Here is a 25,506-nt window from a genome sequence, read left to right as displayed (position 1 = left end):
GTACTGGCAACACTAGCTTATATTTGGGTTGTCACCTTTGTAATTACTAAAAATGCTGTGCAGATTTGTGCCAGCTGTTTTTATAGAATTATAAAATCACTGAATGGTTTGGGTTGGAAGGGATCCTAAAGATCATCTAGGTCCAACCCCCCCTGCCATGGGCAGAAGTTGCTCATAGCCCCATCCAACCTGGCCTTCGATCCCGTGTCTCTCCAGCTGTTCTGCTCCTGATTTCAGAGCTGCCTAGACTACATCTAGCTTGGGGATGTCTCTGCAGGGACAAGGGAGACCAAAGTACAGGGAGAAAAAAGGGATGTCGCATAGCAACACCTGGGCCCAGGGTCATTATGGCTGCATAAGAGAAACAAAGTGATGGCAAAAAAGAAAAGAGACATGAATAAAACTACAGCTTGCAGTCTTCCCAAATATAACCATTACTGATACATAACAAACCCTATTCCTGATCGAGCAGCACACATACACACACGATACGCAGGCAGTGCTGTGTGGGTTCCAACAATACCCATAGCTGGGTAGCTGTAGTACTTCAATATCTCAGACTAGGAGTGACAAGGTTTGCTATGGCATTTGAGCATCCCACTGCACAGCAGTGGAAAGTGCCCTAAACCACTCTGAGGTACAGTGACCCCATATATATACAACCACTCTATATAGACACATAATAGACAAATTATACCTCAGAACATGCAAATGAGCATAGTCAATCAGTGTAGCCAGAATCTGAGCCAATATATTGTGAATGGATAGCACATTAAAAGCCAAGAAAGAAAACAATTCTTACTTGCTTGAAATTTGGTAATATATTCTTCCACTTTTTTATTATGTTTTGCATTTTTGTATTCTTTACGAGCAACAAACCCCCTGTAAGCTGAAAAGAGATGTTAAAAATTAGGTAATCCACTAGGTCCGAAAAAGAATTAAAAAAATCTGGAATTACAGACCTCTATTAAAATATTCATAAATATTTTGCAGGCTTTATCTTTTAAAAAACATGGCAAACGAGCACCAGTAGTAAATCTACATAAAAACCGCATTTTCTGGTGAGTAAAGTTATTATGAATTAAATGAATACAAAACACAAGATAATCAGAATGTAAAATAAGATGATGTTTGAAAATATTAAAAAATTCAGTTGATGCCTCCATCAACAGGGTAATTTGCCTTATTATCTAGGACAGTTAATATATTTTATTTTCATTATTACATTATACAACCTTGTAAGTGCATGCCAGAATATTATTAACAAGAGTATCATCTGTGCAATCACACCCTTCCATTCTTAAAATTGCCTTTAAAATGTAACATTGATAAATTTAATTTCAGTAAAGAGATTGTCATAACCTGGTTAGAAGAAATTTCTCTTCATGAGAAAAGATATGACCAAGTATAAGATATTTTGTCAAATGTAACATCAGGAAAAGAGCAAAATCCACATCCAGCATGCACATTAATCTATCAACTGTACACATGCACTAGCTTTAAGCAAAATGTTAAATATTTTAAAGCTATTACCTGACTGTATTTTAATAGCACTTTGTTCCCTTTGTTCCTTTATCTTTTTGTATCTTCTGGAACCCAGCCACCCTCTGACATAAGCTTGAATCAAAATAATCATGTCAACTGTCTCCTTCCGCATTAAATTGAGCTGCTCCACATGATAGTACTTGAGGAATACCTTAAAAAGAGAAACTGGCATAGTTACTCCCCCAGGCCCTTTATTTACTCAATCCATGTAATATCAACAAGAGTTACAAGATGATTTCAAATGATGAACAGACCCTTCAGCTGTAGTACCTAAAGGATCATTCTTAGAGATAGCATTTTCATTGTTTGGGATATTAGTTTACCTTACTCTTCTCTTCAGTATCTTTAGTCAGTCCCTGCTTAGTAATGTTTTTATGGGAAGACCTTTTAAAGTTCCTGTGCAGATCTTCAGTCTGTAACTATAAATCTGTTTTCAAAACTACAAGGCTGTCAGTTTACCTCACAAATCTAATGTACTTTACATAAACGTGATCCAAATCTGGAACCTTCGATTTCTCCACTTTCCAATTTTAAACCTAAACCATTGTTTATTTACTAAATTGCTTTTATCAAGCATGAAACTCACATAAGTCCTGAAAAATGAGTCCAGCATAAGGGTTGCCAACACATTCCTGGTGTATATTAAGGAGTCTGCTTTTTAAAAAAAGTAGAGACGAAGAGCTACTCCAACCAAATGGGTGAGAAAACAAATTGTTCAATATGTTAACAATGGCATACTGCAATGATGAAGATACAGCATATTAAAAAATTACTTTAGTTTTTCCAAGAACCCAGTTGTCAAGGTGGGCTTTTTCCAAGATGGCAGCACAGGTTTCCGGGCTGACTGGAGGATCATCATTTGTTTTGTAACAGATGAGGTAATACCTAAAGACAAATGCATGATTCTTTATTTGATTAATGGAGGATAATACATGCAAATACATTCAAACCGTTCTTTTAAATAATAAAAACAGTTGCATGAAAGAAAACATAGCACTGAAAAAACCAAAACAGCATGAAAGGAAGTGCAGTCATTTATACACAGTACTGAGAAACTCAATCAAAAGTGGATGAGTGACATATTGCACACCCTGGCAGGTTTTTTAATTCCGTATCAACACCAGAAGGTTTTTAAAAAGAGTCTACTTCAACCCGAGTAGTGCACCGTTCCCTTCCTGCTCTCTACATTCTGTGAAACTGATTTCAGCAGCAATATAAAAATGAAATAAAATAAAAATATTTTAAAAGCTTTTCTGCCTAAATTATATTATTTTATACTTAGAAATGTAATGAAAACTTCCTATCTTATGTCATGTGCTAGACCATCTACCTTTGAGATACTTAATATGATCTGAGATGCATCCCAGCTCTTGTTCCCTCTTTGGAATCAGCTTTGCAGATCCTTTTGAACATGTAAATACCATTGTGACATATCATCTGTAAGCGCTTTATCTGGCAAACTCATTACTCAGAATTAATTCTGACTAGGAAAAGAGATCACAATGCTCACTCATAAAAATTACCTGTAATACACCAGCTCAGCTGCTGGATAGAAAAGTTCTTGTTTGTTCCAGGACTTTTCAAAATGCTCTATAACTAAATGAACCATATCGATCTTGGGTTTTTTAATTTAAGAAAATTACATTAATTATGTGTACTTCCTGACAGTACATTCTGCTTTTTTTCTTGTTATTCAGCCTTTAAACACAAAGCCTGGGTTTACCAGCTTTAAATGATGGTAACAGTTTACTCATGGAATAATAAAAAAAGAGACAATGTTGATTTCTCCATTATCACCTACAGTGCCTTTTTTTTTTCTTTTTGCAAAACACAGTGAATTGGCTTATTTTTACTATAACAAAATAATGTTGCCATTATCTCAGGTCTACCTGTAACTCTCAACTATTAAAAAACCCCAACCTCAAAATAAGACAGATATTTAAATAAAAATCCCTTTTCATTTGAGGGCCATGTCCTCAGTGCCAGAGATCTGCACAGCCTCACTGCAATCAAGGGCATGACCTCTCGAGAGCTACCCTATTATGTTCACTGCTTTTATCTCTTTTACCTGAACATTTAAGTTTGAGGGTTTTTTATAAAAAGCTGTCACCAAAAGCTACAGCACATCTTGTGGTGATAACTATCTTTTCCCATGCTGCACTCTTCCAAAACAGCAACAGTCCTAGGATTATTTTTTCCAGAAACAGTGCTATAAAACCACCCCTCTGCTGTTTCCCTCTCATGTCATGCACCTGCAGCACTCTGCTGCTAGCTCTCTGTTTCTAGTGCACTATTACTTTTAAGTACTTCTGTCTGAATAGATGGTGCTTGCTTCTCCCCAGTTTTGATCTCCATTCCACACATCTCTGTTCTGATTGAGGCAAATACTCAGGGTCTTTATTTGTAAGAGAGAAGTACAGATTTTTGGCATGGAAGAGGAAGGTAGGTAAAGGAACTGTAAAACCACACTGAATTCATTACTGTGCTTCTTAATAAGTGACTAACACTTAGGAATAACATTTTAAACAACACTATGCACTCAATGAACTTTTCAGCCCTAGACTAGGAATCCCAAATTATCATCTACCCTGATGCTGCAAGCAGATGCTGCACAGTGCTGAAGGTTGGGAGTTAGAAAAACTGTGGTGTTCCTTGGATGCTGTGGTTCCAAATTCTTGACTTTAATTTGAAGTATTACATTTCTAAAACTCAAGTCTTTAAAGAAACTTGCAGAGCATAAGCAAGTAAATTTTTACCCAAATGCTCAGGGAGCCTGAAAAATCATCCTGAGATGCATCATCTTTCCCTATCCATTGAAAACTGGTCACTAATCTTGTGCCTGAACTACTCAATGCTAATCCAGTCTATAACCTTCTTTGTCACAGGAAACGCATTTGTATTTTTCTTCAAAGACCATGCCAAAAACACTGCTGGTGCTTAACAAGCACTGGACAGCAGTCATAGGAGAGAAAAGAGCTTCTTCACGTTGATGTTACCGTTTTATGAAGTTAGCGAAGAGTATACGGTGCGAATAACCCTGTCTTCGAATCCTTGCTGTCTCCAGAATTCCCGTGTAACGCAGCTGAACCAACACTTTCTCTTTGTCAAACTTGTTTGCCTGCCGGTCGTTGTTTGGCTTGATGCATCTGACAAAATGAGGCTGGCCAACAACCATTTTGGATAACAAATCCATCAGAGAATACTGCAAAAAAGTAACAAGAGATCTGTCACCAGGATACTTATGAAACTTGTATATAGGTCCATGTGTAGTTGAAATTTTATTTCATATGATCAGAATCATGTTCAAAACCATTTACATTTCATTAAGCTGGTACTTTAAGAGTAGATGAAGTAAATGACCCAAAACCAATTCTAGCTTTTATGAGATCTCTAAGCTACTAATGTGTACTATTGAGAGAAACACTGATTCCAAATAAATGTACCAAATTTCATCCAGGACATTCTCACAGGTTTCCATCATGTCCAACATAGGACAGAACACTTACACTCGTTACATTTATTTGCTTATCTTGGAGCTTTTTTAGGTAATTACAGCCCATTTCTTTTTATTGTTGTTCACCCAGAGAGTAAATCATCCATCTACGGATGGGAAGGGGAAGAGCAGCAAGCCAGTAAATATTTCAATTCCTTCATTAGACTGGAGGAAACTAAGGCTACCCCAGAAGAAGGGCTGGTTGAACTGCTCTGATCTTGGCATGTCCTGTTGAGTGTATAGACTGATGGTGATACTATAACTGCCCTGCCAAGAGGGGAGAGTCTCCTCTCTTTTTAGGAGAGCAAAACTAGAAGTACACAAGATCACAATTCCAAAACTGCATTTTTCCCACCTCACAGGGTACCAGGCTAGTGGAGGGGATGCAGATTGTAGCTCCCCATGCCAGCTGAGGGGAATCTGACTGTAAACAACCTTGACTGGTGTTTTGAAAAATTGCCTCATGGGAGGATCTTATTAAAACACAAATGAACAGGCTCATTCCTCAAGATTCAACCTGACTCAACAGAAAGAGGCAGCCAGGAGATAATGCAACTCAGCAGTAGGTTGGTTACATGAAACCAGTGTAGGACGTCAAGAGCCATATGTCTCCTATTAAAATGTGCAATTCCATTCTGGGCAGAAGCTGCACCATGCAACAAAGTGCTTAATTAGCTCCATCACTAGTGTGCCAACTGAACACAAATAGGACACGCTAATGGATATCTTTTTTTCCATGCAGTCTGAGGTGGCATATGCTTTTCTCAGTTACCCATAGATTTCTGTGTATGAGTAAATCAATGGGGCTGAAGCTGAATTTTCATTTAAGAGAATTAGCTATCATGATCTAAGCAAGGATTTCCACTACAGAAAATAGTATCAGAAAAGTGTAAACATAATTAACTCATTTGCAGCCTCTGATGCTAGAAGTGCTGATAATGCACTGAATCATAGACATTAATTTGAATGAGAGTCACTATTTTTTTCCATCTAGAATATTTGACCAGTATGTAGTTTTGGACCACCATGATACCTAAACTGAAATTATCCGTCACAGCCCACAAAGGTGTGCAATTGTATCTACAAAAGAGAGATCTGGCTCCTTATTGTTCTGACATAGATGTAAATGAACTCTTATGGGTCATAAAATCATAGAATATACTGAGATGGAAGGAACCCATCAGGATCATCAAGTCCAACTCCTGGCCCTGGGCAGGACACCCCAAGTATCACACCATGTGCCCGAGAGTATTGTCCAAATGCTTCTGGAACTCTGTCAGATTTGGTGCTGTGGCCACTTCCCTGGGGAGCCTGTTCCAGTGCCCAACCACCCTCTGGGGGAAGAACTTTTTCCATATATCCAACTTAAGCCTCCCTTCGCTCAGCTTCATGCCTTTTCCTCGTGTTCTGTTACTGGTCACGAGAGTGAAGAGATCAGTACCTGCCCTCTGCTTCCCCTAGTGAAGTGGTTGAAGGTTACAATGAGGTCTCCCCTCAGTCTCTTCTTCTCCAGACTGAACAGACCAAGTCACCTCAGCCTCTCCCCATACAGCTCCTGCTCCTTCACCATCCTCATGATCCTCCTTCGGAAGCTCTCTAATAGTTTAATATTTTTCTTATACTGTGGCACCCAGAATTGCCCCCAGGACTCGAGGTGAGGCTGCCCCAGTGCAGAGCAGAGTGGGACAATCCCTCCCTTGCCCGGCTGGTGATGCTGTGCCTGATGCACCCCAGGACATGCTTGGCCCTCCTGGCTGCCAGGGCACTGCTGGCTCATGTTCAACCTGCCATGGACCAGGACCCCCAGGTCCATTTCCCTGGCACTGCTCTCCAGCCTCTCATTCCCCAGTCTGTGCACACAACCAGGGTTGCCCCACCCTGGGTGCAGAATGCAGCACTTGCCCTTGTCAAAATTCATATGGTTGGTGACTGCCCAGACCTCTGAATTGTCGAGGTCTCTCTGCAGGGCCTCTGCCCTCAAGGGAGTCGACAGCTCCTCCCAATTTAGTGTCATCAGCAAACTTACTTGGTATTCCTTTGAGTTGGGTGTCCAATCCATCATGAACATCCCCTCAGCCACTTTATGGTTTGCTGGGAGAGATGACTAAACAAGAGCTGGATATTCAGACCAGAACCAACTCTGTGCACCACTTCAGAGGAAAGGATGCTCTTCCCTGCTGTTTTCTATTTTAGGACCAGCAGCACAGCCAGTGCTTGGGAAGGTCCAGAGCACTGCTGAAGGAGCCACAAACATAAACTCTGGGCAGTCTCTTTGCAGTGACCATCAAGAACTTTCTCTGGAGCTTCTGCTTCCAATTAACTTTTCCCTCTTTCTTAAACCCTTAAAGAAATGCTGTATATACCACAAATGTCCAATCTCCCTTTATCTTCCTTGGTGGAAAAACAAGCAAGTGAAAGATTAATATTGATCGTCATACATCATCATGACAGCAATGTGGCTGTGTAATCAAGTACAGTTAAACATGAAACATCACAATCTCCTCAAGATATTTGAACTGCACAGACTGCTGCACCATATATGCAGTTCACAAATTCCAAATGGATCACTAATGACTCTAACTCAACAGGTGCATTTCAAAAAGTAAAAGAATAAACATTTATTGTACTCTAGAAATATTTATTAGAAGATCTGATATCTTACTCTAAAATAAGAAGCGACTGTCTGTGTTTTCATGCTGGTTGTCTCTCTTGGATGATGTCCAGTATCTCCTGCTTCATTCTATAAAGATGAAGAAAAAAAATTACACTTTTGATCTCTAGTTAGCCTGTAGTGCCCTTTCCAATGCCCCAAGAAAGCACCCCTCAGAGAAGACAAATAATTTAAAAAGTATTCTAAACAGCACAAATTACACCATGATCACTAGCACAAATCAATTACACCAATACTTTGCTACACAAACATTCACACACACAAAGGGCACAAGTTGATAACAGAGAATCTAGTAACTGCCACAAATAACCGGACGATGTCTGAGGTCCTGTCTATTATTTCATCATCACTCTTAATTTGCTAGTTCTCTAAGGAATGTGGCTATACTCCACACCAATATTTAAATTTCTCTTTTTGCTACAACACAGCTAGGAAATTGTATTTTTTTTTCCCCTGAAGTTGTTATAGAACTATAGCCAGAAAGAAGGGAAATGTTAGTTTTTTACCTCACGGAAGGAATATGAATTGCACAACACAAAGATATCCAGCTAAACAGAAAAGAAAATAGGAGAGGGAGAAAAACCAAGGAAGGGGTTACTTGCTTACTTTCAACACCAAAACAACTACTGCCTTTCTAGTTTAAATTAGGCTTCAATGCAGAATCACAAAATAGTTTTCTTACCTTTGTATGACTGATTGATTTTTGGGAGGTCCACATTTGGTAACTGATTGTAGTTTTGCTTTTGGTATGTGCCAGATTACCTATGGGAAGATGAAAGAAAGCAACCTACCAAAGTGCTTACATCTCATCTAAACTAAAAGCGATGCTGAAACACCTTATTCATGCCCCAGTGCAACCATATGATTATAAAGGTCATTGACTTTTTTCAGAGCATGTCCTTGTTTCCCCTTTAACCTTTAACCCTTGGGATGGAATGAGCTCTGAAGAAGTTGCATGAACACGGAACAGGATGATTTTTTCTCCTTCAGCTCATATGTCATCTACTAGATAAAAAAATAAACTGACTGCTGTAGAAGGTAAGAAAGATACATCTTAGAGCATCCATGTGGTTTTACCCTAAGAATGTTATTGTACTATTCTAGTTCTAGTGCTACATATTAGTTTAAAAAAAAAGGGCTAGCACCCTTGTCTGGCCCTGAGGAAAAGTGACATGGCATGACTCAAGATTATACACCTAAACTCTAGACTCCACTACTCTTTCAACCCCCTGGTAAAAATAAGGTTGTCTCTTCCCACAGAGCTTTCTGGAAACCATCACTGGCCTGTCCTTTCTCTGAAGTGTGGCTGGGTACTCCTGGGAGGCTACTAGCTGACTGGTAGCTACTAGGGACAAAAACTGTCCCAGGGAGGCATTCTAGCCATTAATCAGAATGAGCAGTCCTGTGGGAGTGTGTCAGCTGCTGTTCACTGGCTCTTGGTTTACTAGCACAGACAAAGTCTTAAGGCTCTAACTTTGGAATTCTAAATCAAGCAATACCTTCATTATGATGACTTTGAAGGACTAGGTGTGTTGGCATGCTTTACACAGACACTGGTCTTTTCAAGGAATAATGAAAACTCTGCTGAGCTTTCCATCATGTCTCTCTGTCTTGATAAACCCTAACCATTGCTGCATGCTGCCACTGCTTCAGCTAATAATGTAACACCTCTGGGATCTCCCTCTCCACTGGGAGAGCCTATATCTCTGTGCGCAGCTACTATCAGGAAGAGGTGGGCAAGAGCTGGAATAACAGCTGCAAATATGTGTCAGGGTAATGCATCAGGTATCGTGTGATGATATCAAGGGCTAAACCTCCCTGGGGTTCAGCTGAATATCACAGGTGGGAAGAAAAAAGAGAGGATTACTCACAGCTAACTTTAGCTATCTGAAAGTGAGGCGTCTAGAGGATCCCTGCTGTACTCAGTGGAGAGACACACCTTCAGAGGAGGTTTTCCCCATCCCAAGAGAAACACCTGAGACAGGCAAGATGGGTTGGACTTTGGGTAAACCTCTACAATTACTCTGATTCTAGATTAATAACATAGATCAGAAACCTAACTTTTAGCTGGCTGTGGCTGGATGGTTTGGGTCAGTTTTGAAAGGCTACATGCAGCATTTCACAATATTTAACAAGAAGACTAAAACAGCCTTCAGAGTTATCTTGCAAAACATTAAGACTTGGGATCAGTTCTTGGAACCATTTGGACGCTTACTTTGACTCTTTGGAAATTATAGTTTAGTATATTAGCAGATATCAACGAGTCAAAAAGTTCAGGCAAGGACATTGAGCTCTGTGCTTTCCCAGGAACACTCACCTAAAATAAAATTTCAAGACCGAATTTTGCATTCTATTAGCAATGCTCGCTTTGTAAAGAACCGAAGCCTTGCCAAAGCCTCAGCTTCTGTAAGTTATGATAACATTTTCATTTCCATTAGGCTCTTCCAATTTAGCTTTTCTGTTCTTCTAGAAATAAGTCTCCTGTGTAGTTACACAAGAAAGTACTGTATGGCATCAATGCCATCACACAGGGAGTACTACAACACAATAACAAACTGGTTGCAAGGAGACTTACCCATCATCCTGAAGTGGAAGGTAGGACATTTTGCAAGGACATAGTTCAAGTAAGGTGCAATTTAGGAGTAATTTCCATGGAGCCAGTTTTATTCCTTCACCTCAACTTCTGAATTCCTTGAGGAAGAGCTTACTACTAGGACCCCATCATTTACCTTTTGTAAAGGACTCTTAAGACTGAGGAAATACAGGAGTGTCTTCTCACTCTTTGCAGCAGATGTTAGGAGCCCCAACCTTTGTTCTCTACCATTTAGAGATAAATTGCACTGAGGCAATTTATATATGCCCAGTCCAAAACAGGCCGGTGACTTACCTGACCCTTCCTGTTCAGTCCTCAACTCAAGAGATGAACTACACTCCCTGTCTTGATCCCCTACCCTGAAGAGAGGGGCCTGAAAGAAGTCTCTACCACTTCCTTGGCACTTGACCAGACCCGGCAGCTTGAGATGGCTGGGGCTCCATTCAGTATAGATTCTATGGTTGGAAAGTTAAGCCACAAAATGTATAATGTCATCAATTAATGGTCATATGAAACCTAGCAGTGGTCATCATGATGGCTAAAGAAAGCTAAGAAGATCACCACAACAGCAATACCTGTTTTTGTGAGAGGATGGGTTACCAGCTGTCGCGTCAGGTTGTTTTCAGATGATCGCAGTAGCAGCACAATATCAGCTGGCAGAGTATCTCTATTTTTGGCTAGGAATCCACTTGCATTATATAGAACCTGTTTAAAAAGTACATTTATATGTCTTCTTGGGTTTTGAAAAGTAATTGTAAATTCAGGCTTTCTGGAATAGGGCTTTTGATGTATCAAGATACACAAATAGTTTTTCAGCCATCAGGCTCACTCTTGCTTACAGTCTGTCTTTTGATCACTGGAAGTTCTAACTTTTCAATACTGAGATATGATGAAGATCACTGAAAGCAAATCCATCATTCCAAAGTAGCTTGAGGCATTCATTTTTCTAATGCAGATATGTTAATAGCGGTTTTAATTTGTGTGGATTTATCACTAGGACAAGTGTATTGTGGTCCTTGTTTACCCCAGTACATATGTAAATGCACAATTACAATGCACTTGATTTCAACCACATCTCATAGGATTATCCATATGACTGTACAATCTTTCTGTGTTATTTATATTGTGCTGTACTGGACCCAGGACTTAACACTCTTCCTAGAGATCTCTGTATTAATTGTAGAGGAAGTTTGTAGAATCACAAACTACATATTGGCAATTGAAATCTCTCTAAGAATGGTGTATGTAACTCAAAATGTAACTTCAGGGTTCTATCTCAGTGGTAATCTAAGGGATTCAAAAGAAAACTTGACCTGTCAAGAAGGGTAGAAGATACTGGGATGCTTAATTTAGAAAAATCCATCACAAAATAACTCTGCAGCAGTCTTAAATGATGAAAAAGACTTGTAAAGGAAAAGGAAATAATTTTTTTTCCAGTTCCACAGTAAACTGGACTAGGGGTAATGAATTTATATGACAGCAATGGAGGCATAAGTTAGACAGCAGAAGAAACTTCCTAATGAAAGAGCTTGTTGAACACTGATGGGGAACTGGTGTAATCCCCATATTCAGTGGCTGGTAACAGGAATGGTACAGGAAGACCTGGCTTTCCATGCCTTGCAGTGAGTTATGCTAGGCTGGTGAAATGCAACTCAGCTGGAGATGAGGTTCAGAGGAGTTACAAGAGGCTCTTTGTTGCTGGCTGTCTTACTTAAGGGGTAAGTTATCTTCCATCAGCTGATGGGCAGTATTTGTCTCCAGCACTGCAAAGACCCAACATGGTTTCCTATGAGAGACATCAGTGCTCACTCTTGTACTCTTTAAAAGAGCTCAGAAGGAGATGGGAGCTCCTGCTTTCCCAAGGCAAGGTTCAGGTGGCCAGTGTCGTCTTGCTGCAGTGTAAGAGCAGCTCCTCCTGTGTTTGCATGGCACGTGCAGCAAGTCACTTTGTACAGGAAGGCACGATGCTGCTCATTGAATGAAGCAGGAAGCAGGGCCTGCACTCTCTGTCTGGATGATGACAAAGTAAAGAACTAAGTAAGGCTGATGGGGTGTAGGAGGTAGTAGAAAGAATGGAGCTGGGTCCTGGTTAGAAACAGTGGGAACAAGCATGGTGTAGGACTTTGAGGAACTAAGGGGAAGAGCACTGAGTTGCATTACACACCAGTTATGTTTTGGGTCTTCTATAATACAGTCAGTTCATTTACCTGGTGACATTTAAGAAAAATATACTACTGCTATTGATTTTTTTTTTTTTTTAATGAGGGATAATAGCTTCTTAATTTAGTTGCGATGTGTAAGACCTTGCCAACATACCCATGTCTGGACTGAATAGATAATTGCTGAGAACCAACCCAGGTGACCTCTTCTACTTCCTTCCAACCCTACCATTCCCCAACTAACATCATCAGGTGTCTTACCTTTCCTGCATAATGATAAATTCCAAAGGTTAGATCTACTCTTTTGGGTCTCCAAAAGTATTTTGACTTCAAATTATCTTCAAATTTTTCTGAAAGGAAACACACAGCTTATTTTACCAGAGTTACTGTACAATCATTCTCTTCTGAAGTTGTATCCCTCCAAGGATATTGCCTGACTTCTCAGCCAATGCAGAGGCACAAAACAGACACTGAGGCTTTCAAGGACAGAGATACCATAATGGTCTTGCAACAAAAGACTCTGGATAAAGAATATGGGAGCTCTTGGACAAGTTACTTACTTTGTATCAATTTTTAATGTGTGACCTCAGAAAATCATAGAATCATAGAATCAGTAAGGTGGGAAAAGAAGTATAAGATCATTGAGTCCAACCTTTAAGCCAGCACCACTGTGTTCACCACTAAGCCAGGTGACACATCCACATGAGTTTTGAACACTTCCAGGGCTTGTCTTTCCAAGATTTAGATCTAAATATATGAAACAATGTAGTAATCTTTCCTAAGGATTCCTTGAGGAATTGTGAGAAAACATTTACTGATTGATTGAGGGCTTCAGTACTGTAGAGTTCTTCTAACCTCATAAAAAGTATGAGGCTAGAAGAACAACAGACTCATAGAATTGATTTAGCATGGGCATTGTTACTGGATGTTATTAAGTTTTGTAATTGGGTGTTGGTAAAAACTCTAATCTTTGCACATTCAAAAATGAGTTAAACAAGGATTTATCTGCACAGAAATACCACTGACATAACTAAGTCACCGGTAACTGCAACTACTCGATAGCACTGAAATAGCCAGGATCTGAACTACAATGAATTTAGGTTTTTTAATTTTAATTTGTGAATAGAAAACACTCAGGAAGCATAATTTGCTGAAAGGCACTGAAGCATGTGTGCAGTCATTACTCTTACAAAGTATTAAGCTTCTTGCTCAGATACTGCTCATCAAAAATCTCAGAGCTGAACATGACTCAACTTTGCAAACAGTGTTCTTGGTCTATGAACCTAGAGTTTTAACTCAGTTTGATCTTTACTTTTCAAGCTCTGCAGCAAAAAATTCCTGAAGGCCAGAGAACTTGAAACCTGGATCAGCAGTTTAGGTTCATTTGTACTCCTGATGTTTCTCTATGAACTTCAAGGACACAAGCATTCCTGCATGCATGTCTCCCTCAAACACACTGTGATACTGAAATGGGGAGTCACTAAAAATAACTAGCATGTAGTCCAAGCTGTATATGCCAAACCAAAATCTAACAGAAGACAAGCTGCAAAACTGTGAAATGAACCATATACTTACCTACAAGTGTCTGATCTGTCGCTTGTGGGAATCGACTTTCCTCATCCAGTAGAGACAATAAACCCATTGGTTTCTGCAGGAACATATCTAGGAGGGGCCTGTTGTCCTCGTATTCTATAACTCTTGCATCAACACCTTCGTAAAGGTATTCATTCTGCAGCAAGAAACAGAAGGCATGCTCTGTGCATACAGAACCACTTCAGAAAATAAGTCTCAAACTGTCAATTGTAGCAAATTAAAACGACACTGAGAAAGTATGCCTCAGGGCTAAAGACATTAAGGTTTTGCAGAAACAAGTGTTAGATGGGATTTTGGTTTTGAATATGTAAATTCAATACTCCTATGGCATATTTGGTAAAGTAAGATACTTTACAGGAATAGCAAGAATTAAAGAAACAGTCGAAGAAGATAAAGTATAGTGTTTGCAAATAGAGATCTCAGGGCCTATTTATTTCCTTGGTCTGAAAGGTAGAAAATTTCTTAACCATTTAGAGCTATATTTACATTCCCAATTCATTGCTCAGATCTAAGTGATGGCTAAGATTTACGAAAGTGACTATAGGTTACAGTGGCTTTGTTTGATCCCTCCTCAAACATCTCGAAAAATTCTTATGTGGAGAAGAAAGATGCACATACTTTCTAAAAATTAAAGAATTGTGTACATACTTCCTAGGAATTAAATAAATTGCCTCAGAATTGCCTCTAACACATTTCACTCATTTCAAAGAACTGGGGAAAGGTATTCCCCAAGATCTAAAAACAACAGAAAAGCCGGTGGGGTGGACTTTTTGGGTTTGCTTTTTTTGTTTGGTTTGGTCTGGCTGGTTTTCTCCTGAAGACTGCAAATATCTCTGGATTCCTTCCAGACTAAGAAAAAGCAAATAACAAATGTGTCCACACAGCGTGTTGCAATGGTTTTATCTTGAATATAATTTAGATTATAGCTGGAGAACACAAGAATGACCTTCCTTAATCCTTTAGCAAGGCAGAGGACAGCTGTAGATTGACCAAGGGAAAGTTGCTCTAGGGACTTCCACCCCCCATTATTTTTGCTTGCATTAGGTAAAGCAGTAGCAGTTATCTACCACACAGTGATCCTGTTTGTGCCAGGGCTGTCTTCAGTCCTGTGCAGGCTGTACTGTGAAACACAGAGTTAAGCCTTTTGATCTACTTTAAAAATCATCCCTCGACCAAAGGATGGGACTTTATAAGTGTTGTATTCATGTATGGTGTTAACATCACAATTTTGCTATCCTGAATTCATTGTGGGAAGAGTGTCACAAAAATGAATGATGGCTAATATTAATGAGTTCAAAGACCTCTAACCTTGGAAGACCTCTCCTTATGTGTCATTCATTTGCATCTGAGTGAGTGAAGAAGGCAATACATTGAGCATTTAAAAAAGAAGTTCACTTTCATATTCAACAGAATAGCACCTGTTTCATTCCTCTTAACCTCAGAGAAACAGCAAAAGGCATAAAATCAATAAAACTGGTCTAAAAATACAGGCATAAATAAAGATCTACTGATCCATTTGAAAGAGGACATGAAATATATACCTAAACCCTTCTGGAATCCAGATTGATCTAATTTCCCAGGACACTCTTCATTCTTAAGGATAGGTTATAATTCAGTTTATATGCCATACAAGGGTGTAATCAGTAAGAATCTCTCCTACAGCCCCGTGAGGGCTCCTTGTTTGAGAAGCTTAACATTAACCTCATTCATGCCTCCCCTGAAGCAGTGGACAGGAGGAGTTTTGCTTTTTATTTTAATCAATGACCTGAGTAGCAGGACAAGACAGGAGACTAATAAATGTATTGCTGATATAGGCAAGAAGTTAATTATATACCTGTAGGAGCTGGTGGCAGAAAGGGTATGAATCTGTGTTATCTCCCAAAGATAACATGGGAGCAGCGGCAGCTAAACTGAGGGCTACAGCTGCACTGACACACAGACGTGCATGGAACCAGCTGTTACTTCCTAGAATTATCTAGAGTACCCTTATCAAGGGGGCAAAGGGAAGAGATTCCTCAGGATGAATCTATCAGTGGAAAGTGTTTCTGTGACACTTGGGCATCCTCAAACAAGCTCTCACAACCCACCTATCTAGTGATAAACTTTTCCTAACTTCAAATGCTTGTGAGAGAGGCTGGTTTAGAGAGCTGATAAAGTGTTCTCCTCAAAAAAGAAAGGAACTCTTAGTAGCTGTACTACTATACTGTAACAGCAACATTTGCTCCCCTCCCTGCCCAGCCAGCATGCAGGGCCTGACCTCCAAGCCTGCAGTGTATGTGACCTTTTTGTGTCTTTTGTGTCTCAACAGTTGAATGAGTGTCAGCACTGACAGTTCGGGTAATGCTGCCGTCTGCCCAGCAGGATATGAAGGAGTTCACTCCATCACTTCCCATGGGCTCCTGAAGGACAGCTGATAACCAAGCCAGGCACTAGTGTGACAGATGACTCACAAATGATACTGTACTACATTTACTTATGCAATGCTGGTTTCAACCACATCATTAGGATACAAGCAGCAAATATAAAAGCTTTAACGACAGACATCATAAAACTGTAATGAAATAGGTCTTATTTGAATTAATAAGATGAATCAGCTACAGGATTTTGTAATCCCCCGTGATGTTTTGTGACAAGAAAGCTCCGCAAAATAGCTACTTCTTGAAATTCAAGAAGTAAGAAAGTATTCCTGTGGATGGCATGTCAAAAGGAATAATTGAGTTACACTGTTAATTGGGCTCCCATCTCATCTTACTATTGCATGGTATAATTTCTATGATCAAAACTAGGTAACATTAGCTTGTACCACCTGTTTCAGTGGTAACAAAAGAATTATTAAATGCATTAGGAAATGGTCTTCATGTTTAATAAAGTAATGCCATTTTGCTGAGAACATGTTACGATGACACTTTGGTTCAAATGCAGACACCAGAGACTTATCCAGAACCAACCTTTTCCAGCTGAAACTAGAAGATTAAATTGTCATGAGAATGTAAAATAAACATTGCATACATTTAATGCAAAAAGTATCATCCTTTCAAATGACAGCAAACTTGCTACTTTCCAAAATGCTTTAGCTATCTGCCATTACACCTTTTACTTTTTATGGGGGAATGACAAATAAGAAAGGAAGGGGAAGGCTGTCTTGCTGGACAATGTCACCTGCAGATCTTGGAACTAACAGAAATTAACTTACATCAGTACCTAATATGTAAGGGAAACAACCTGAAGGACAGCACTGAAGGTCCAAAAGTTCTGCTTTGCTTTATATTAAACAAAAAAACCCCTTGTGCCAGCAAGACTAAAAGCAGTGACTAAGTTGAGAGGCCAGATTCTCTCCCCAGTCAGTAGAGATAGGGACATATCTATTTGTCTCCATTGGCTACTGGGAATCTGCACTGTCTTAAACTATATACCCACTTCAGTCTTTCTGTTAAATTAGGGAAAGGAGATTGCCTTAAGGCCTAAAAGCCTTTATTATTAAATGCAAAAATTAAGTCAACAATAAAGAATAAATTCCCTTAATTCTGACTTGAATTCTCCACGTTGGCACACAGACACTCCACTCTAGCTGACACCCTGAGCCTCAGGTTGTGATAGTATCACTGTTCCTTCCTTTGACCCCATCACTACTGAGGCCTTATTTGTGTAGGCCACACTTCCAAGGAAAGCAAAACTGTGAACACTTTTCAGATTCAGATAGAGAAAAGAGACCACTGACAATGCTGAAACCATGTCAGCTCAGGCTAATGGAAAGTCAACACAAAGGTCTTGGTGACTGCTGGCACCAGCCTTCTTGTAAACACAACTTCTGTCTTTTAGAGTTAGACACAAACCCCTGCATATAAAGTCATTTGTAAAGTCAGGCAGATACATCAGCAAAGGGCAGAGATCATCCTAATGTTTGTTTTTTGCATCAGTGATACTTTTTATTTTAATTTACAATTAAAGTATATTACAGGTGTCAACACAGGAGAGTTCTTACGGTGAACAGAAAAGATTCTGATGCCCCCTGCTTGCTCAAAGGCTGTTTTTGTGATGTACAACTGGGACAACCATGTAATAAATAAGTGAAAAGTGATGTCTTATAATGACTATCAATCATTCTGTGCCATTGGGTTATAATGCAGAATAACACATTTCTCATCTCCCGTCTCTGAAAGGGGGAGATTTACACCCACACGTACATGAACTATATAGCTCATTCTGCACTGCTGTAGTAATATCTTTGGAGACTGCTACAAGATAATATAACAAAGTTTGATATAATCTGATGTAGTGGTTTAATGTAAATTAAGGTAGACGGTTGGTATTACAGGCTGGATGTGGACACTTGTAATAGAAATATTAGGACTGGTATAAATGAAATATGAATGGGAATTTGCGATTAAGCACCAGAAGAAAGAGTCTTAAAAGAATAGCCATGTGATAGCCTGTGATTTGAATGAAGAACATTTGTTCGTAACAATAAAACTGGGGGAAGAGTTGCTTACATCAAGAACAGAAGGCCTTCACTTACATAAAAACACAGTGCAGAGAGTTAGTGAGGGGAACACCCTCTAAATCCGACAGCAGGAGCAGGACTGTGAGGTTGTAGCACATCACACACAATTTTCCTATGAGCCCACCAAGGAAATGGACTGCAGGCATAAAGATATATATATTCCAAACAAGGAAAGCCAGATAATGACCTTGCCTAAAGAGTATGGACACTGAAGTAAATAAGGGTTTGAGGCAAAGAATGATTGCTAAAGGCTGTAAAAGATATGTCCAAAAACTATTTCAGCAAGAAGAACCTAACAGACATGATGAAGACTTGCCAGCTGGTGTCCATTATCCTATATGTCACTCACAAATTATGTTGGCCAGACCACTTGAACACACACACACACACAGACACAGACACACAGACACACAGAGACACAGACACAAACACACACACTGTGGTGCATTCTATGTGTGAGTCAATGAGATCTAGGAGAGAATGAATGGAAATGGGTACAACTGACATACTTAGAGATTCTGTAAATAAAGATCACCTTCCCCTTCCATAGGGTCTGTAGCTGTTGTACTAATTTCCTACAGGGAGAAACGGACAAACTATATATTGTCAAAGTAAGAAGTTAATTTTTCCCCTCATCTGCTCAGTAGCAGAATAACCACCCTGCAGAATAACACTGCAGCAAGGCACATGCAAGAGGGCAAACTGTTCCTACTACACAGTGACACCACAAACCTCTGCATTAATATAGGTCTGGCCAAAAAGTTCTGTACTGGGATACCTAGCAACAAGTAAAAGCAGATTACACTGAACTTGACTCCAATCAAAAAAGAGAAGGAACATTAAGACAGTATTAGGGTGTACAGGAATAGGGCTAGGAAAGCCAAGGCAGGTCCATCAGCAGCAAAAGGCAGCTAGGGAGAATGTAGTCCTGCTGCTGAACAAGTTTGTGGATGACATGGAAAAGGCTGAGATATTCAATGCTTTCTTTGCATAGGTCTTGACTGATAACCCCAGGTCCCTGAGACCAAGGGGAAAAAGTCTGGAGCAAGGAAGACTTAAACTTAGCATAGGAGGATCAAGTTAGGGAACATTTAAGCAAAGTGGACATATGCAAGTCCATGGGACCTGGACAGTGCCTGGGTTTGACAGGAATAAACATTGCTGCTGCAGTCTGTGCTATTTCCATCTTCCAACTGTTAGAAACAGCAATAGCCAAGTGCCCTTCTTTAGTGAACCTGTGTACTTTGGAAAGAAGATGCCTAAGTAATTACAGCAGATCAAGTTAAATTTTCTCTGACTTTTAGATGATATTAAAACCAAGGAAATACTTGTGTCAATAATCTTGCACATAAATCTAGAAAAACAGCTACAAGATACAAGACTGCAAGACAACATTTCCTGAAATAATTGGAAAGAGGATAAAACATTGATCCATTAAAAAAAATTGCCATATTACACATAGATACAGACACCTCTAGACTGACACATGCCTGTACATGCATGTACACACCTGCATACATGGACACATTCCAAACTCATATCTGTCTCATCCTTAAAACAAACAGTGATTAACACTGACAAAATACTGTACTAACAATTAAAATTAGCATTCAGGAGAATTTTCATCCATGTATCATAAACACCAATAATTTCAGTAAAACAGCAGAAGTATAATTTCACCTACAGTTTGAATTCTGACTATTCTGCCATACAGAATTCTGAAATATTTCAATTTTCAGCAAGATCAATTTTTTTTTCCCTAAACATGTTATTTCTTCAAATAACAATATTGAACAATGATTTAAAGGTGGTTAGTTTAAGTCTCCTGGAATTATTTACAAAGTTGAGATTATATTCTTTGAGGTTTTTCCCTCTCCTCTTCAATTTAATAAATTTTTATATTTACAATGCTATTCCTTTTCTCTGCTTTACAATAAATTATTTATTTAGCTGAGATGATCTAGTTTCTCAATAAGAACAAAATAATTATGAGATTTGCAGTTTTTAAAAATGGAATTTCAGTGTTCATTAAGCTTATTAGCAAACTATTATGAACAGTGCACTTTTAAAGTTTTGTTACCACTCATTTACATTTTAACTAGAGAATCATACAACACTCATTATTCCTCAAGAAAACAATATTGCATTTGCATCAATCAGATTATCACAGTGCTGCTTAGCTACTGTAAATTTCAAATTTAATGCATTTTATGTTGGCATTTTACTTGCAAATAGCAAACACTGCTTCACGGAATACATACTTAAAAACCATTTGTTATAATCTGTTATTTACAACCTATTACGGAGAAGGAACAACGCAGTTTCTTGAGACAAGAAACATTACATACATTCAGTAATACTAAAGCTTTATCAAAATAATCAACACATACCTGTTCCCAGGCAAAGACATGTTGATTGAAGTAGAACTGAATTTGTTCATTGGCAATGTTGATACACAGTTGTTCAAAAGAATTTTTTTTGAAATTCTCAAAGCCAAAGATGTCAAGAATTCCAATGTTCAAGCCATCATCATTTTCACTGCAAAGATGAAATATACTTTCCATTGTTGTATCTATTTTACATTAATTACCTTCATTACTATTTCACAAAAGGAAATCATGGGCCAAATCTGAACACCAGTGACACAGGGTAAGTTTGGCTGAACCAGATATCTCCTAAAATGACAATAATTGTTTGTTTGAAATACAATAAATGCAGATCAATTCAAAGATTACTGAATATGCAGAACAGATACACTGAATCACACAACAACCAAGTCAATTGATAAGTGAATAGAGGATTTATAATTTTATTTTTACACTAATATTTGTTAGTAATTATTCTAAAAAGCCGACTACAGTGCAGAAAGAACACACACTTCTTTTTGTTTCTCTTGTAATAACACAGGCTTTACTCACCAACATCGTGAAATTAAAGACTGTTGTCATTAAGTATTATTTCTTCATATCAGTTACTCATAACAATTAAAATTGCTTAGTTTAACATTAAAGTAAAAAGAATGACTAGCTAGACATTTTATGCAGCTAAATAACTACTTTATGCACTAGGATGTGGTATGCATTGAAATTACCAATTAAATTCCAGAGAAGCACTGGAAAAACTTTGGCTTGATATTTTAGGTAGGACTTACTGAAGATATGTGATCACTTCTGCAACTGGAAAAAAGCTCTAATATTTATTTGCTGAAGCAAAAAATTAAGAGGATATAATTTTATAATAAACTGAGGCTGTCATTAGTGTCTTTCTAGGCAAGTAAAATATAAATCACATTCTTTTGATAAAAACTCTTTGGGCGGCTATCTGTAACTATTTTTTAAATAAAGATTTATGAAATCAGAAATTAAGAATCAGCCTCAAGACACTCATGAATAGTACTTAAACCTCTTTGTGAAGTCCATCTCAAAAAAAGAAGCATTTCATTGTGGAGGGATCTGAAATCGGTGACTGTTTCATCTGTCTCAAGATTACATTTTTGATGAATAGACTGCTAAAATTAACTCTCCCATTCCTTTTTCAGAGCTAATTACATAAAAATAGTAAATGCAAATTATTTTACTACCACAAGATCAAGCAAAAGTTGTTTGGGTTTTTTTTTACAGTGAACATTTCAGGTTGGATTTTCTCCCTCCTCACCAGCATCATAAGTAAATATTCAGTTTGAAAAGGGCTCCGTAACAGACAAGTGAGGGCACACAGGCTAGAAGTGCTGCCCCATCTATCACGGATTTTATCCTATCACTTACTGATTAAAATTCTGTTTGTTGTTGCTCTGCTGTAACCAAATATTGAAAGTTTAGATGAATTTTAGGACTGCAACCTTGGCTCTCCTCTGATGTTTATGAAGAAAAAAATCCAAGAAATACAGATTTGAAAACCATAGCTATTTATTATTGATACGGTGTTTAAAATGTCACTTTTTAAGTGTTAAGTGGACAATACCTTCAGTAAATGTGTTTGAAAACTATTCCCACACATATATGAAACCATGCTCATAACAACAGTGACAAAAGAAACAGCATCAATGTAAATAAGAGCAGAATTTGACCTATGCAATCAACATGATGAATATCAAAAGTTTACTCTGAAAAAAATACAAAACAAAAAGTAGCTAATATGTAATTTAGAAAGGGTTAAATGAGTAAAGATCAACAGGAAAACACCAGATGCTTTTGCCAACCATACCTACTGTATTTTCGTTATATATTATGAATAGGACAAAACATTTTTGACATGGTGGTATCATAAACAAAAAGGTAGCAGAGAAAAAGAACTTAACTACACTAAAGGCTCTAGTGTAGACAATATTATTCCCAGAAAAAAATCTCTCTTTATTCTGCAAAATCTTCTTTTACCTTAAATGTTTGTCAGGTTTGAGTAAAGTGTTGATGCGATTGACTATCCAGCTGAAGAGGCGCCCATACAGTGCTTTGGCCATGGCATCTCTGACATCAGTGGCTTTTTCCACAGTGTTGGGACGAATAATTGTTTCTCCTCGAGTCACGACACAGTGAGAGGTGAGGGCCTCTTGCAGTTCATCTGCCTGAATACACAGCAGGGATGCGCCTAGGAAGGAACGGCACAGGCATACCTCAGAGACAGATTTTGGAAGGTAAAACAGGCATTTTTGCAATCAAAGGTGCAAGTGCAATGTATCATGAATAAGGGCCAAATCAAAGTCTTGAACTAGGACTAATGAGGAATTTTCACACCAAACAAGTGTTGTTATCTAATTTAGTCACCAACCTTCCTATCTTCCACTGCAGTCAATGAGTAAGTGATTCAAAGCAGAGGCTTTAGGTTCTAAATTCCTTTATCAAGGAGGCTTTTTCTCCAGTCTATGGAGAAATGCTAGGGAATCTAGGTGACTATGTAAGAAGCATCCAAGTTGTTAGGTGTGAATAACCCTCTCAGTTATAACCCACTCATAGAAGCCACTGCTATTCTCCTTTTGCTCCAAAAAAAGGGGTGCTTCTTTCCCAGTTCCACAATATTTTTCTATGGCAAGAAAACATGTAAGAAGATAGCATGAAGACTTCATTATCTCCTCAGGTGTAATTACTGAGAAAGTGTAGCAAATTTTTTGAGAATCTTTGCCCCTTGGCCTCCTCCACCTCCCAGCAGCTTATAATGTAAGGCATCCCTTCCAAAGAACTAGTGAGCTGTATTTCAACAGGCACATGTGGGGAACAAGTAATGAGCAGCTGAGAAAGAAACTGGGAAAAAACTATTCAATACATTAATGAGGTTCTCCATCAAATGTTGAAATAGCCTTGGAAAAATTCCAAAAATGTTTTCAGGCATCTGCAGTATTAATCATGTTTCCTGTATGCCAGAGAACTGGTTAGTCAAATAAGATGCATAACATGGAAATTGTTTTCTTTTTTGCATTTGAATTCAGGTGGGCTTAGAATTCATCTACCTCCAATTTTTAATTATTCTTGCAAAATTTTCACGTGAATACAGTTTTCATTGATACCTCTCTTACAATAAAATAAATTTGCTATGAAAACACTGAAGAAAAACAATGTTAAATTAAGGAAAAAACACTTACAATTCTCAAGGGCTACTGGATTGGAAATGTTGCTCTTGTCAATCATATGTTCAGATACTACTGCAGAAAATTCAATGTTACCCACATTTAAAATGGCAGCCAGGACACTGTACACACTTCCAAGTTCCTGAAAAGTATATTAAAAAAATGCAATACTTAATAGCCAGGTAATTTGCCTCTGTGGTTTGTGCAATGGGCATGTGCGTGTGTGTTGTTTCCTGTCGCCTGCCACATGCCCACTACTTTTAGGAATGCAGTTGTCAGAAATTATTCCTATTCTGTACTTAGCAAAGTCTTTCAAGAGTAAGACAGTCAAAGAGGGCAAGACAAACCATATACTAACCTCTCTTCCGTACTTGTTGACAGGACAGAATTGACATGAAGTAGGGAAAGCAAAAACAGTGGTGTGAATATCCTCTTACACAGAAAGAATTCAGAGGTTATTTATATCTACCCTTCACTGTGTCTACAGGTGCAAACATGTCTAAAAATTTAATACGCAGATCAACAAAAATATAAAAAAATCTGCATCTATGTTTCTTGCATCATGGAAACAAAGGTACTTCAAATAATAGATTGTGGTGGTTTAGCAAAACTTGGTTTGTAGGGGCAGACAAGAAAAAAAGAGGAAAAACAACTGCCCAAAACTTCTGTGACTGGCACAGAGCCAATAGCTGATGGGCAGTTTGCCAGACCATGTGGACAAGCTGGAAACGCCTCTGTGATGACATATTTAAGAAAGAAGGGATGACGCAAAGCTCCTTTTTCTCTTGTTCCCCTTGGCGAAGGGGAGGGACCCCCGGGCGCTCTTGGCGCAGCAGCCAGGGCCAGGCCGCCCAGAGGAGCCACTCCAGAGCCACGAGCAGCCACCTGGCTGGAAAATCCCCCAGCTGAGGCTGGGACAGTGCGGCTGAGATTCTTCTGAAGCTGCCGTGGCCCAGGCGGTGCTGGCTGGCCCCCTGAGGCTGGTGGGGCTCGCACCAAACCAGGCAAAAACACCACGCAGCCAGCAGCAAGAGACAGGGAGAGTCTTTCCCCAATGCAGAGCCCTGGCAAGATCAACTTCTCAGCTGCAACTTAAAGACACCAACTTTCTTCTAAGTCAGAGAAAAAGGAAAAGTGAGGTCACGTGAGGAAGGCCAACATGGCAGCACCAAGGTCGGTGGGGGAAGGGAGAGGGCGGAGGTGCTCCCAGCACTGGAGCTGAGATTCTCCTGCAAGCCGTGGTGAGGGTTATAATACACCTCTTAATAAAACCCTTTCTCTATAACTCATGGAGTGCATAGGGAGGTGCAGAGATCCATGCACAGCCCGTGAAGAGGAGTGCTCATGCTAGAGCGCACAGACGCTGAGAGGCTTTTAAAGATTGAAGAAGAGAG

The 25,506-nt window shown here is 39.0% G+C and overlaps 1 protein-coding gene across 1 annotated transcript in view; it reads right to left on the bottom strand.

Annotated features, from left to right (window-relative positions):
- The window catches only part of MYO3A (myosin IIIA), a 114,183-nt gene that overhangs the window by 19,509 nt on the left and 69,168 nt on the right, over positions 1 to 25,506 (bottom strand). The window contains 14 exon segments of the mRNA XM_042043160.1: positions 803 to 889; positions 1,534 to 1,696; positions 2,319 to 2,430; positions 4,542 to 4,747; positions 7,701 to 7,778; positions 8,392 to 8,471; positions 10,597 to 10,722; positions 10,725 to 10,757; positions 10,878 to 11,007; positions 12,723 to 12,811; positions 14,037 to 14,190; positions 20,946 to 21,093; positions 22,929 to 23,139; positions 24,128 to 24,254. Of these exon segments, the coding sequence (XP_041899094.1) occupies positions 803 to 889; positions 1,534 to 1,696; positions 2,319 to 2,430; positions 4,542 to 4,747; positions 7,701 to 7,778; positions 8,392 to 8,471; positions 10,597 to 10,722; positions 10,725 to 10,757; positions 10,878 to 11,007; positions 12,723 to 12,811; positions 14,037 to 14,190; positions 20,946 to 21,093; positions 22,929 to 23,139; positions 24,128 to 24,254 (1,744 nt within the window).

Source organism: Corvus kubaryi, unplaced genomic scaffold (genome assembly GCF_017639235.1).
Source record: "Corvus kubaryi isolate FWS band 111438036 unplaced genomic scaffold, C.kubaryi_AGA036_p1.0 37398, whole genome shotgun sequence".
NCBI classification, from domain to species: domain Eukaryota; kingdom Metazoa; phylum Chordata; class Aves; order Passeriformes; family Corvidae; genus Corvus; species Corvus kubaryi.
This window is presented reverse-complemented; position numbering and strand designations above follow the sequence as displayed.